General features: G+C 42.6%; 1 protein-coding gene and 1 pseudogene across 2 annotated transcripts; both read left to right on the top strand.

Annotated features, from left to right (window-relative positions):
• The first annotated feature begins 3280 nt into the window (after positions 1–3280).
• LOC115744359 lies at positions 3281–4326 on the top strand (annotated as a pseudogene).
• Positions 4327–7794: 3468 nt separating this feature from the next.
• Positions 7795–12493, top strand: LOC115744459 (probable L-gulonolactone oxidase 6). 2 transcript variants are annotated; one of them, XM_030679651.2, is made up of 5 exons: positions 7795–7805; positions 9460–10078; positions 11089–11344; positions 11439–11540; positions 11637–12493. In XM_030679651.2, coding segments are annotated over exons 1-5 (1698 nt in total). In that variant the 5' UTR covers positions 7795–7803; the 3' UTR covers positions 12356–12493. The 2 variants fall into 2 exon arrangements, with proteins under 2 accessions (XP_030535511.1, XP_030535510.1); XM_030679650.2 differs by lacking the exon at positions 7795–7805 and having other exon boundaries at positions 9235–10078.
• Positions 12494–13111: the final 618 nt, after the last annotated feature.

The raw sequence follows: 13111 nt of genomic DNA, 5'->3' as shown, positions 1-13111 counted from the left end.
AACACTACAAAAAAACATGGATTTAGCCACGAAAAATTTGTGACGAAAAAAATTCGTTGCTAATTTCCGACAAAAATAGCGACAAAATGAATATTCATCGCTATTTGTGATGACAATAGCGACGAAAAAATTAGTCGCTAATTAGCGACGAATATAGCCACGAAAAAAAATCCGTCGCTAATTAGCGACGAATATAGCCACGGAAACAATTTCGTCGCTAATTAGCGACGAATATAGCCACGGAAAAAATTTCGTTGCTAATTAGCAATGAATATAGCCACAAAAAATAATTCGTCACTAATTTGCGATGAAAATAGCCACGAAAAATCTATCATCGTAATCTCCTTTGCGACGACAATAGGTTTTGTCGCCAATTAGTGACGAATATTTTTTTTTTGTCGCAAATTCTTCTCTTAAAAGTTAGCAACGAAAATCAACGTTTGTCGCTAATTAGCGACGAACTTTTATTTTCGTCGCAAAATTAGCACTTTGAATAAAAATAACAAAGAAAATATTAAAATTACCGACGAACCATTCTTTTTGTCGCTAATATGACAGAAATAAAAATAAAAAAGAAAATGGTCAATTTAGCGACGAATTAGCTTTTTCGTCGCTAAGGTAGCAACGAAATTTATTTTGCGTCGCTAATATGATATAAATAAAAATCACAATAAAAATAAAAAATAATTAGCGACGAGCAATGTTTTTGGTTGCTAATTAGCAACGAAAATCAAATTTCGTCACAAATTAGCGACGAACCACGTTTTTCGTCACTAATTTGTTGCTATCATTTAGAGACGAAAATTTCCGCTCGTCACTAATTAGTGACAAACGTTGATTTCGTCGCAAAATTAGCACTATGAATAGAAATAAGAAATAAAATATTAAAATTAATGACGAATCATATTTCGTCGCTAATTTTATATAAATATAAAAAAATAAAATATTCAATTTAGCGACGAATTAACTTTGTCGTCGCTAATTTAGCAACGAAATTCGTTTTTCGTCGCTAATATGCTATAAATAAAAATAAAAGTAAAAAATAAAATATTAAAATTAGCAACGAATTAGCTTTTTCATCGCTAATTTAGCGATGAACAATTTTGTTCGTGGCAAAATTAGCACTTTGAATAAAAATAAAAAAGAAAATATTTCAATTTAGCGACGAAAATAATTTTTTCGTTGCTAATTTAGCGACGAAATGTATTATTCGTCGCTAACATGATATGAATAAAAATAAAAAAGAAAATATTAGCGACGAATTTTTTTTCCGTCACTAATTTAGTGACGAATTAGCTTTTTCGTTGCTAAATTAGCAACGAATTGTTTTGTTCGTCGCTAAATAAGCCACAAATTATTTTTTTCGTTGCTACATTTCTCTCTCTTATCTTTTTAATCTTTCTTTTGGCGGTACTTTTTAAAAGCCTCCTGCCCTCTCTCTCTCATGCTTGTACGACGTCTTCAGTCTGCTGGTACGACTTCCTTATCTTCCTTTCTTTTTCTACTGCCGCGTCTTCTTCCTTTTTCTTCTTGTTCTTCCTTGCTTCTGCATCTTCTTCCTTTCTTTTTTCTTCTTGTTCTTCCTTGCTTCTGCATCTTCTTCCTTTCTTTTTCTTCTTGTTCTTCCTTTCTTTTTCTTCTTCAGCCGAGTGACCCACCTCCACCCGACCACCACAGCCTGCACCACCACCCTCCGTCCACTCCCGTCGCCAGTCACGCCTCACGGCCAGCCGGCCTCGCGCGAGCCGCAACCAGCTGAGATCGTCGCCTGGTTGCCGTAAACCCGGGACCTTCGCCCACGACCCTCCTCCATCTAAGCTCCGCCGCCACCGATCACCGTTACCTAGCCACCTGCAACCACGTGAGCTGGCCGAGACCCACAGATCTGACGACGAGCCCGCCGCGACGACGATTTGAGCTCCCTGCTCGTGAACCCGACGTGCCGGTGAGAAAGACGACGAGGGGCTTCGCGAGGAGGATGGCGAGGTGGCGGAGGAAGTAGCCCGCGGCGGCCGAGAGCCCGGAATAGTACCAGGAGAGCAGGACCAGGGCGAGGAGGAGCTCGAGGGCGTGGGCGAGGATCCTGAGCTTGCGGGTCCTTTGGTACCTGCGCATGGCCTTGGCTTTCTCGGCCTTGACGACATCGAACTTGTGGGACGACGCCGAGTCCATTTCTTTTCTCGAGAAAGGCGGTGGTGGCTGGTTCTGATCGCTTCTACAAGGGAAGAGAGGATTAGAGAGTCGGATCAAAGCAGCGCATTTATAGTACGAAGAAGAAAGAACGGGTCCTCTGAATACATAGCATCGATGAATATTTCTATTTCGAGTGCTTGCTTGCTTGCTGTGGGTTAGGACGACGAGCCCGCCGCAGTCCCGTGCCATCTTCCCCATCAGCCCCGGCGCCGTTGTCCAGCCACTATCCGAGCCCTAGCCATCCGTGGCGCGTCGGCCAACTAGCGTCGATTGTGGAATCGTGAGCCTCGCGACCCGAACCCGTTAAGTTGACCCAACTCGAGGAACCCGCCGACTCCTACGGAACCGTGATATTATTAAGTGCTTAATCAATGTTAAATATAAATTGCAGAAATTAATTTTTCTTTTAATTAAATTTAAAATCGAAAAGTAAAAAAACGATTTTATCATATGAAAAAAATAAAATTTCGTCGCTAAATTGGGTTTTGTGACGAATTTTGCCACGAAAAAAAATTCGTGGCTAATCCAAATACGCTAAATTTAGCGACGAAACATTGTGTTTTGGTCGCTAACTTTAGCGACGAAATTTATTTTCGTGGGAAAATTCGTAACTAATTAACAAGGAAAAATTTTCGTCGCTAATTAGCCACGGATAGGTATTCGTCGCAAAATTCGTCGCTAATTAGTCACGAATTTTTTTTTTCGTCGCTAAATTTTGTGACGCCGGATTAGCCACGAATTTTTTTTCGTGGAAAAATTCGTCGCAAAAGTCAATTAGCGACGAATTTTGCAAAATTTTTCGTGGCAAAATTCGTCACTAAATCCTTGTTTTTTTTTAGTGGAAAAGATTCTTTGAAAGATCGAGATATTGAAGTTGAAAAGAAGTATAATTGGCCAAGTCAGGACAAAAAAAAGTTGAGGAAATATCGAGATTCAGGAGAGAAATCATGTTTGGAAACATAGTTCTTGGGACGGGGATATTCGGAAATTCTCTGAAAGATCGAGGGACCGGAGAGATGGTCACGATTAGAATCATAGTTATTGGCAGGGGATCTTTGAAAAGATAGTTTAAACCCCGGATAAAGACATGGAGGCACTTTTGCTATCGCTCACTATGCGCACTGCACCCTTCTTTAATCACTCGCGGCAGTATGCAATCTGAGAGGAGCACCAAGTCTCATTATATCTAAATATATACGTTGGCCGTCTTCTTTTTGTCGACACTTGCATTTGCCACCACACATGTCCGAATAACTTCCAAACTGTTCTCCCCACAAAGCTAATCCAAATCGGTCGGCTATACCAGAAAGTGGAAGGATCCAGCACCACAGCCAAGCCTGTTTAATTCATTCGCGATGACGTAACCATCTCCTTGTTTGAGCAAGGTGTTCAGGTTGGGGAGATCGGGCTCTGGAACGGTAAGGGCTTCACTACATATCATTGTATTGGCCACGACGGCCATGACCATGTTGGCCAGTGCAAGCCCACGGCAGATCCGATCAGATATGCACCTCGAGCGGCTGCACCACAACCAATTCCTGTGGGGCCTTTCCGGACCGAAGCACGTGCAAAGTAGGGGCCACAGCATACCCGATGCTGGAAGAAGAGCTCGTGTGGGTAGTGGGGAACGCAATGAGGTCCAGGAGGAAGATGAAAGTGGCGACACGTTTCTCTCTCAGCATCTCGAAGCTGGTGCACCGGATGGGGAGGAGGAGCTGCTGGTGAGCACCAAGTACCTGAAGACGATAGTGAGGGTGGACCAAGAAGGGATGAGGATGACCGTGGAAGGAGGGGTGACGCTGAGGCAGTTGATCGAGGAGGCTGCCAAGGCGGGGATGGCGCTGCCATACAGGCCCTACTGGTGGGGTTTGACAGTCGGAGGGATGCTGGGGACGGGCGCGCATGGCAACTCCCTATGGGGGAAGGGGAGTGCGTTGCACGATTACGTGGAGGCGATGCGGATGGTGATCCCCTGGAGATGGTTACGCCAGGATCAGGACGCTGGATGTGAATACAAAAAGCACTCATGCAGAGATGGAGGCAGTCATAGCGTCGCTTGGGGTTCTAGGAGTCATCTCTCAGGCTCTCTGTCTCTTCTATGCCCTCACGCAAATCACACTCCCGTCTTGTTGACTTGTCTTCTTCCGCAATCTCTGTGTTATCCTTCTCATATCTCACCCTTCCCTTGTCTTCAGTGATTAAATTAAGATAGAAATAGATGAACCTTGTGGTGTCTCTCGTGCCTTTGTCTTGTTTCATATATGTGGCAAACCTATCCCTCCTTCGTTATGCTGTCTATCTTGTTGCGGTACATTTTCAGTTATTTTGATTATATGCGCTATACTCAGAAGAAATATTTACATCACAAAAAGAAAAGAAAAGAATGTTCATCAAACTTCAAGGGCTCTGGTGCTTACCTGGCCAAGCAGGATCAAGGATCCGTTCAGCCCGATGCTGTACCAAGACTCGCTCGAAGAAAGAGAACAGATGGGGCTTTTCAGGTATGGCAGACTACCTCACTGGGGCAAGAACAGGAATTTGGTGTTCGAGGGAGCGATCAAAAGATACAGAAAAGGCCGAGAATTTTTTAAAGTGAAGGAGATGTTTGATCCGCTAGGACTGTTTTCTTCTAGCGAATGGACATTACCAAGTTCTTGGACTCAAATAGGGTGCGAGCATAGTCAGGGACGGATGTGCCCTCCAGGGATTGTGCATTTTGTTCACAGGATGCACATTGTGCACCCAACAAGGAAAAGTCAACCGAGAGGCTAGAGTTTGTACTCAGAATTAGTTCCAAAACATAGGAAAGACTTAATTTCATCACTCTTGAGTCTCAAAGTGGAACTCAACTCCGTCTGTCCGTATTTATGGTACAAGGTTTGCGTCGGTACGGGTATCATGATGTATTTGGATGGAGAATGGGATCAAGAAATTAGAATGTGCACGATTGCCTTGTGGGGAAACTAGTTCAAGATGCACTATCCTTGTTCTTGGTCTAGAGTTACAGTTGCCTAAGGCTCCGTTTGTTTCACGAAAAATGCGACATTTGTGGAAAATATTTTCTAAGAAGTCATTTTCCAAGAAAATGATTATACTTTTCCGACGTTTGGCCGAAACATGAAAATGAATAGGAAATTATTTTTCATTGTTTGGAAAGAAAAAAATATTTCCCCAAATCTCTCTCAATCAGACCAAACCCTACTCAAATCCCCTAGCCCTAAATCGCAAATTCCCTCAATCCCAAACCCAGATTTCCTCACCAGTAAAATCCTCCCTTCCCCGCGCGGCTGCCACTCCCTTGCCGACCCTCGCTCAGCTCCTCAAGTGCGTTTGCGATGCTCGCAAGCACGCCACTGGCAACAGTGGCAAGACGCCCGTCTACCACAACACCCTCGATGTCGATGTCAGCCTTGACCCACGCTCCCTCCCTTTGGTCCTCCACTTCAACAGCCTCACATACAGCATGAAGGTTCGCCGTAATGTCGGCTGTCCTCGCTCCTCTCCTGCACCGTAGCCGGCTCGACTCCGCCGCCTCGACTCCATCGCTGTCGAGGACCCTGTCGTCAGGGAGAGCCTCTTCACCCGAAGCAAGGTCCTGGTCAACGACATCTCCAGCGAGGCTCACGAGGGCGAGATCCTCGCCGTCTTAGGCACCAGCGGCTTCGGGAAGTCAACGCTCATCAACCCAATCAAGAATCAGATTGCGAAGGGGAGCTGAATGGGGAGATGCTCGAGTTGAGTCTGTTGAAGGTGATATTTTGGCGTACATGATGCAGATGACCTCCTCTTCAGAAGTCGACAAAGATTGGGAAAATGATTTCCAGTTTTACAAAATGGAAATTATTTTCCTCAGTTTTACAAAAACATTTTCCGTTGACCACTCATTTTTCACCCCCCAAACATCGGAAATTGGGGAAAATGTTTTCTTAAAAAACATTTTCCGTGAAACAAACGGAGTCTAATTATTTCATTGTTCACATAGCTCTCGTTATTGGGCAACATTTATGTGATTTTCTGGTGGACAAGTCCTCAACATGTTAGATTAATATATTTCCCTTTTGGTTTGTTTCAGTTAAAATGTAAGAAGATATTGGACAATTTTTCGAATGTCAATTTTTTGCATGCACGCAGCAAAGCATGTGCATCTTCGCCAGTATTATGTAATGAGCAAAAGCGTCTCTATTTTCACATCGTTATTATTTTAGTCACATGTAATTATATATGTGCATAGGTTTTAGTTAAATTTAAAAACCAGGACTAAGGTAAGATTTCTCAATACTGATTTACAAACATAATCAGATAATTTAACAAGTGATGTGATGTGGCAAGGTGGAAGTGAACATCTATACATCATATTTGACACTTAATGAAAAACCTTCCCATACGGTTTTTGTAAACCTTCTCATACCAGATTTTCAGAATTGGCCACCACTGCATTGACATTGCAAGGCCCACAATATTTTGTGGCCTCCAGAATCCAACCTAGATTTTTCACTTGCGTTCTCTGCAACCTCATGAGAATTGGGAGCTAAGTTTTGTACCCGTCCTGCCCCCAACCGATCAAACTGTTTCCCGTCTTTTCTTTCCTGACCATCTTTCATTTTTCATTTGCATGAACTACACATGTCCCACGTCTCTTTATTTTTTATGGATTTTTTGTTCCCGTTACGTACAGGACATGATCATCTCCCACTTTACAGAGATCTCAATCCATTTACTTCTCCAAAATAATTCTTGATTAATTAGTTTATCCACATTGTACCTATGGCATCCTGGATTTAACTCACCGAGATATTGTCTGCTTTGGCTCGTCCCATACCGTGTCTCACGATTTTGTCTTTTGACATACGGGTGCTAGGTGAACACCTTCCCAGGAGGTCGCTCATCCTATGAATACTCCTACTTGAGCATGCTTAACTTTGAAGTTCTAAAGCTAACCATTGTCATTTTGTTAAAAGGTGCCCCTGAAAGTTAATTCCAGTTTTCGCATATATATTCCATAATTGCTCTCTCCATATTCGGTGCATAGTTCGGTTGATTCATGCCCCTTTTCACCATCCTAGAAGTCTGCCAGGAGTCACTCCTTATTTGGACCTTCTAGCCTCAGCAATCACCCCCTGCCCTCGTCGAATCGGGTTGTTGCGGTACAAATAGGCAAATATGTAAAGTCATAATTCTATTTTATCTCTTAAAGTTCACTTTTAAGATTTTAACCCTTTTTCTATCTCACAAACAACCTTACCAAATGAAGTGCTAGTTTGGACCCAAAAAAAAAAATGAAGTGCTAGTGAACAGAAAAGGATTTGGTGATGGTATTTTGGAAATTGCTAGCCTGACGGTTTGACGGTCTTGTCATTATTTCCGACCCCACGATTTTTCAATTAATGAGTTCTTTATGCAAAACACACGGTGATGGTGTGTGGATTTACGATCGGAAAAAAAATGATAGTACTATCGGACTATAATGAAAACATTTTCCTTTTCCAAATCATTTTTCCTTCAAGTTAAACTTTCTAAGCAATAAAACATCTTACAATCGATCGCAAGTTTTCGATGAGAACTTCAACTTAAAGGAACCACATTTGAGGTTGTTATTTTTTGTTTATCATTATTCGCGATACCAACTTAACGTCGCATTCAAAAGACTTCCATCACATACAAGAATTTAACAAAGATTATAAAGAGATCTAACCGTGAAGCAAGAAAGAAAGCCTCTCTTTTGGAATGAAAGAACTTTTCAACCAACAAGACTTGGGTCTTTTGGAATGAAAACGTGGTTGGCGGGATCATATTAACTATTTGGCTATAAATCCGCAAAGAAATACGGGGGCATACCATTGGTATGTGTTGAAACTCCAAATGGGCTTCTTCTTCTTCTTCTTCATTCGTTTGGCTGTACATTCTCTTCCGGGGGATCAATCGACATTACCTCCTCACCAAATAGCGAAGAGGGCAACACGCTACCACTTATCATTCATTACACCTTAATGCTAGTACTATGTATTTAAATGAAGAGTTTGAAAAGCTTTACCATTGGGGCCCTTCTAGTCCATTTTCTCCGAGTAACAAAGAACATCTTGCACAATTCTTCCGTTTGTAGCTTAACCTTCTTAATGTTAGATATATTATATATATTAGGACTAGGGTTTTTCCTTTAGTATATGTATTTACGTTTATACCCTTCTTTATATGTATACTTATATCGGCCTTGTGCCTAATTGTAAATTAAGCATTCCATTATTCACTTCTCTAAATCTAACACTTAATTCGGAAGCACGTATCTTTCTCCATTGTACACATAAGGTGCTCGCGTATATGCTAGTATTACGTAATGAGAACAAGTGTCTCTGTTTTTTACGTTGTTATTATTTTAGTTGCACGCAATCGTATGCGTACATAACTTTTAGTTAAATTTAAAGAGCAGGATTAAGGTGAGATATTCCAATATTGATCTACACAATTTTTGACCCTTTTTTTTTGTCAAACGTTTTTGACATTTAATAAGAACTTTTTCATGTCATTTTATAAGTTAACTTTGTAGGCCTATTAAATTTGGAAATTAAGTTGCAAAGGGTTTGTCTTAGGTGGGTTTGGCGGTTGTAAGTTGTTAGCCTGACAAGATCGTCAGTTATTTCTGACCATTTGATCTACTAATCAATGAGTGTTTTAGGCAAAACACGCGGTGAGGCACTGTTCAATCTCAACCGTAGACCCACACATCAGAAAAGCATTTCCCTTAGCAGTTAATCTCTCCCTATGCGCATTCCAAACTTTAATCACACGTGGGATGATGCAATGCAAATGGAGCACCAGCTCCCATTCTATATATTTTCTCAGGACTTGGTGTTTGCCCACAACCATTCGAGATGCACATCTCCGAATAACTTCCAAACTGTTCTCCCCCGTAGCCAATCCAAGTCGACAATTTCCCTCTCCACCACTAGGGCCATCTACGTTCATTCTTTACTTAAAAGCATACGCACGGCCACTCTCCGAAGTCCTTCCACCTCGCTACAATTGCTTCGTTCCCTTGTACTCCAAACTAGCGATCCTGAGTACGTTCATTTAACTACAATCAAGGGCTAAGCCAGCTACCTAGAAGGTGGAAGCATTGACCACCACAGACAAGCCTGTTCCCTACAGAGTCATGATGACGCAAACATCTCCTTGCTTGAGCAAGGTGTTCCGGTTGGGGTGGTCTGGTTCTGGAATGCTATGTGCTTCACTACATATCATTATAATTGCCACGACCGCCATGATCATGTCGGTGAGTGCAACCCCACCGGCAGACCCTATCACATGCACCTCAAACGGCTGCACCACAACCAATTCCTACGGGGCCTTCCCGGACCGAAGCACTTGCAAAGTAGGGGCCGCGGCGTACCCGACGTCGGAAGAAGAGCTCGTGTGGGTAGTGGGGAACGCGACGAGGTCCAAGAGGAAGATGAAAGTGGTGACCCGTTTCTCTCACAGCATCCCAAAGCTGGTGTGTCCGGGCGGGGAGGAGGGGCTGCTGGTGAGCACCAAGTACATGACGAGGATTGTGAGGGTGGACCAAGAAGGTATGAGGATGAGCGTGGAGGGAGGGGTGACGCTGAGGCAGTTGATCGAGGAGGCAGCCAAGGCGGGGATGGCGCTACCTTACGCGCCCTACTGGTGGGGTTTAACTGTCGGAGGAATGCTGGGGACGGGCGCGCATGGCAGCTCCCTATGGGGGAAGGGGAGCGCAGTGCACGATTACGTGGAGGCGATGCGGATAGTGATCCCGGGAGGGCCTGAAGATGGTTACGCCAGGATCAGGACGCTGGATGTGAACGCGAATAGCAGCCATGCAGAGATGGACGCGGTCAAAGTGTCGCTTGGGGTTCTAGGAGTCATCTCTCAGGTACAGCTACTCTCCAGTCTTTACACTATGTTACGTCTCTTCTCTTCTATTCTTCTCATGTATCATACTCCGTCTTGTTGACGTTTCTTCTGCAATCTCTGTGCCAGAGTTCTCATATCTCCCCCTTCCCTTGTCTTCAGTGCTTCAATTGTGATGGGAGTTAATAAAATAAAATACTTGACAAACCCCGCGGTGTCTCTCGTGCCTTTTCTTCTTTGAATTTTTTGTGGTAAACCCTGATATTGGGATTATCACTTGATGATAATTAAGTGAACTTGCATATTATCCTCTTTATATATATATAACTTTCCTAACAAGTTTTAGGACCTCTAGTACACATATCATTTTTTTGAGATTTTAGTTTTTTTATATATTTTAATCTAATTAAATTTGTATTTTCTATTATATTTTTCAAGTTTTACTTTTTTCTTACTGACTAGACGTTCGACGAGCCACGTCGGTTTCATATATTAATAAAAAAATACCACGTCAGATTTCCGATCAAGCATATTCGAGTTGATACTTAAGTAATCATTTTTTAAAAAATTGACACTTAAGTGATCCGAGGAAAACTTTCGACACTAAAGTGAGCATCATACACAACTTTTAGCACTTTTGGTGTTTTTCATAATTGTATACAATACAGTCGGAAGAAGTATTTACATCACCAAAAAAAATGTTTGTCCAATCGTAGAAAAAGAACCACCGTTTACTCTTGATTTGGCCATGGGCCTGACTATCCATTATCAATAAGTTTAAGATTATTTCTTCCACCGAAAATTCAACAAACTCTCATTCACTTTTATCATGTTTGAAAATGGTAGAAATTTAAGGCGTATGATATAAATTGTGACGTATAAACTAATGTGGGGATCCCTCCACCGCAAACTTCTAAGTCCATTCCAACTTATAATTAAATGATTCATGATTTTAAAGGATACCTGAAACGATTTGGGCCCCTCTAAAATGACGGATCATAGTGATTTTGATATTTGTACATATAATTGAAGGTAACACTAAAGTTGCAACCGCTATTCAAACGATCCTTAACGTACTCCATCATGGGTGATTCGAACTTGGGAGAACAAGCGTCCAGTTTTGGTAACCAACATGAGTTTGCAGACATTATGTGGTATCCGAGCCAACAGAAAGCAGTCTATCGCATCGATGATCGAGTCAATCTCAACGCGTCTGGTAACGGGCTGTACGATTTCACCCCGTTCCGCTCCACACTTTCTCTCATTTTGGCACTACTCAGATCCACCGGTAAATCAAGAAAACAATGTTAAGCTAGATTTTAGAAGTTGAACTAGCCTAACTATACCTTTTTTCGAACTCTGATATGATGTTGCCCTAACAGAGGAACTGCAAGAATCCTTGAACGATGCAGACGGGAAATGCAACGGTGCAAAGCTAATTTCTTCTACCCTCGAGTCCTTTGCTTATGGGTTGACAAACAACGGTATCGCATCCTAAGTTAACTAATATAGTTGCGCCTCATGGCATCCACTATTCCAGAGACTTCGCTCTCGTTGATGTATATGCATGTTTTGATTAGGTATCATCTTCACCGGGTATCCAGTGATTGGGTATCACAATAGGCTACAATCGTCAGGCACATGCCTAGACAGTCTCCAAGACGATCTGATTACTGCATGTCCATGGGATCCGCGTGTCAAGGGTGAGTTCTTTCACCAAACCACATTTAGTGTCGGACTCTCCATGGTAAAGAGCTTCATCGAAGACATCCAGCAACTCATTGCATTAGAGCCTAAAGCATTGTGCGGAGTGGAGCTCTACAACGGCATCCTCATGCGTTATGTCAAGGCCTCCAGTGCTTACTTGGGCAAGCAGGAGGATGCAGTAGACTTCGACATCACTTACTACAGGAGCAAGGATCCGCTGAGCCCGAGGCTATACGAAGACGTTCTCGAAGAAATAGAACAGATGGCGCTTTTCAAGTACGACGCACTCCCTCACTGGGGGAAGAACAGGAATTTGGCATTCGACGGAGTGATCAAAAGATACAAAAATGCCCAAGAATTTTTTAAAGTGAAGGAGATGTATGATCCATTGGGGTTGTTTTCTAGCGAATGGACGGACCAAGTTCTTGGACTCAAGGAGGGAGCGAGCATGGTCAGGGACGGATGCGCACTGGAGGGGCTGTGCATTTGTTCGCAAGATGCACACTGTGCACCCAACAAGGGCTACTTTTGCAGACCAGGAAAAGTGTACAAAGAGGCCAGAGTTTGTACTCGAATTAGTTCCAAAACATAGTAAAGACTTGGTTTCATCAATCTAGGGTTTCAAAGTGGAAACCAAGGTGCTCAACTCCATCTGTTCGCATTAACTGTGCAATGTGTGGGTCCCTACGCAGATCATGATGGCATTTGGATGGAGAATGTGATCAAGAAATTAGAAAGTCCTCGATTGCCATGGAAGGAAACAAAGTTCAATATTGGCTGATGCTAACTTTTCACATCCTTTTTTTTTTCCTTCGAGTTAAGCTTCCCACACAATAACATCTTGGAATAGGTCACAATTTCTACGGTGAGCAATATCAAGTTTTTGGACATGTTTAGATTTTGAGAGCAGACGAACTGCATCTTGTCTTATTCTCATCTTCACAATGACTACATCTCTGTTTCTTCAACATTTGAGTTCGTTATTTTCTGTTTATCATCATTCACCATACCGATTTAACGTCCCATTCGAAAAACTTTCATCATATAGGAATGAAAAAGTTGTACACAGAAAAACTTTTCCTCTGTGTCCTCTCTAACGGTCCTTGAAGCAAGCTGGCTTTGCTTCAACGATGGTTGACATTTGCTTCTCACCAAATCGTGAAGAAGGCAACCCGCTTCCACCGCACCTTAGCCCAGTGTCACGTAGGACTTGCAAGGGTTATGTTAATGTTAGTGATGCATACAAACAAACCAGTTCGAAAAGTTTCACCATGACACACTCTGAAGGCCATTTCTCCATCTAACATCTCGCGGGATTCTCCCGTTCCCAGATGAACCTTCCCTACCC

This window comes from Rhodamnia argentea, chromosome 9 (assembly GCF_020921035.1).
Source record: "Rhodamnia argentea isolate NSW1041297 chromosome 9, ASM2092103v1, whole genome shotgun sequence".
NCBI classification, from domain to species: Eukaryota; Viridiplantae; Streptophyta; class Magnoliopsida; order Myrtales; family Myrtaceae; genus Rhodamnia; species Rhodamnia argentea.
Note: the sequence above shows the minus strand (reverse complement) of the source record. Positions and strands in the feature narration are given on the sequence as shown.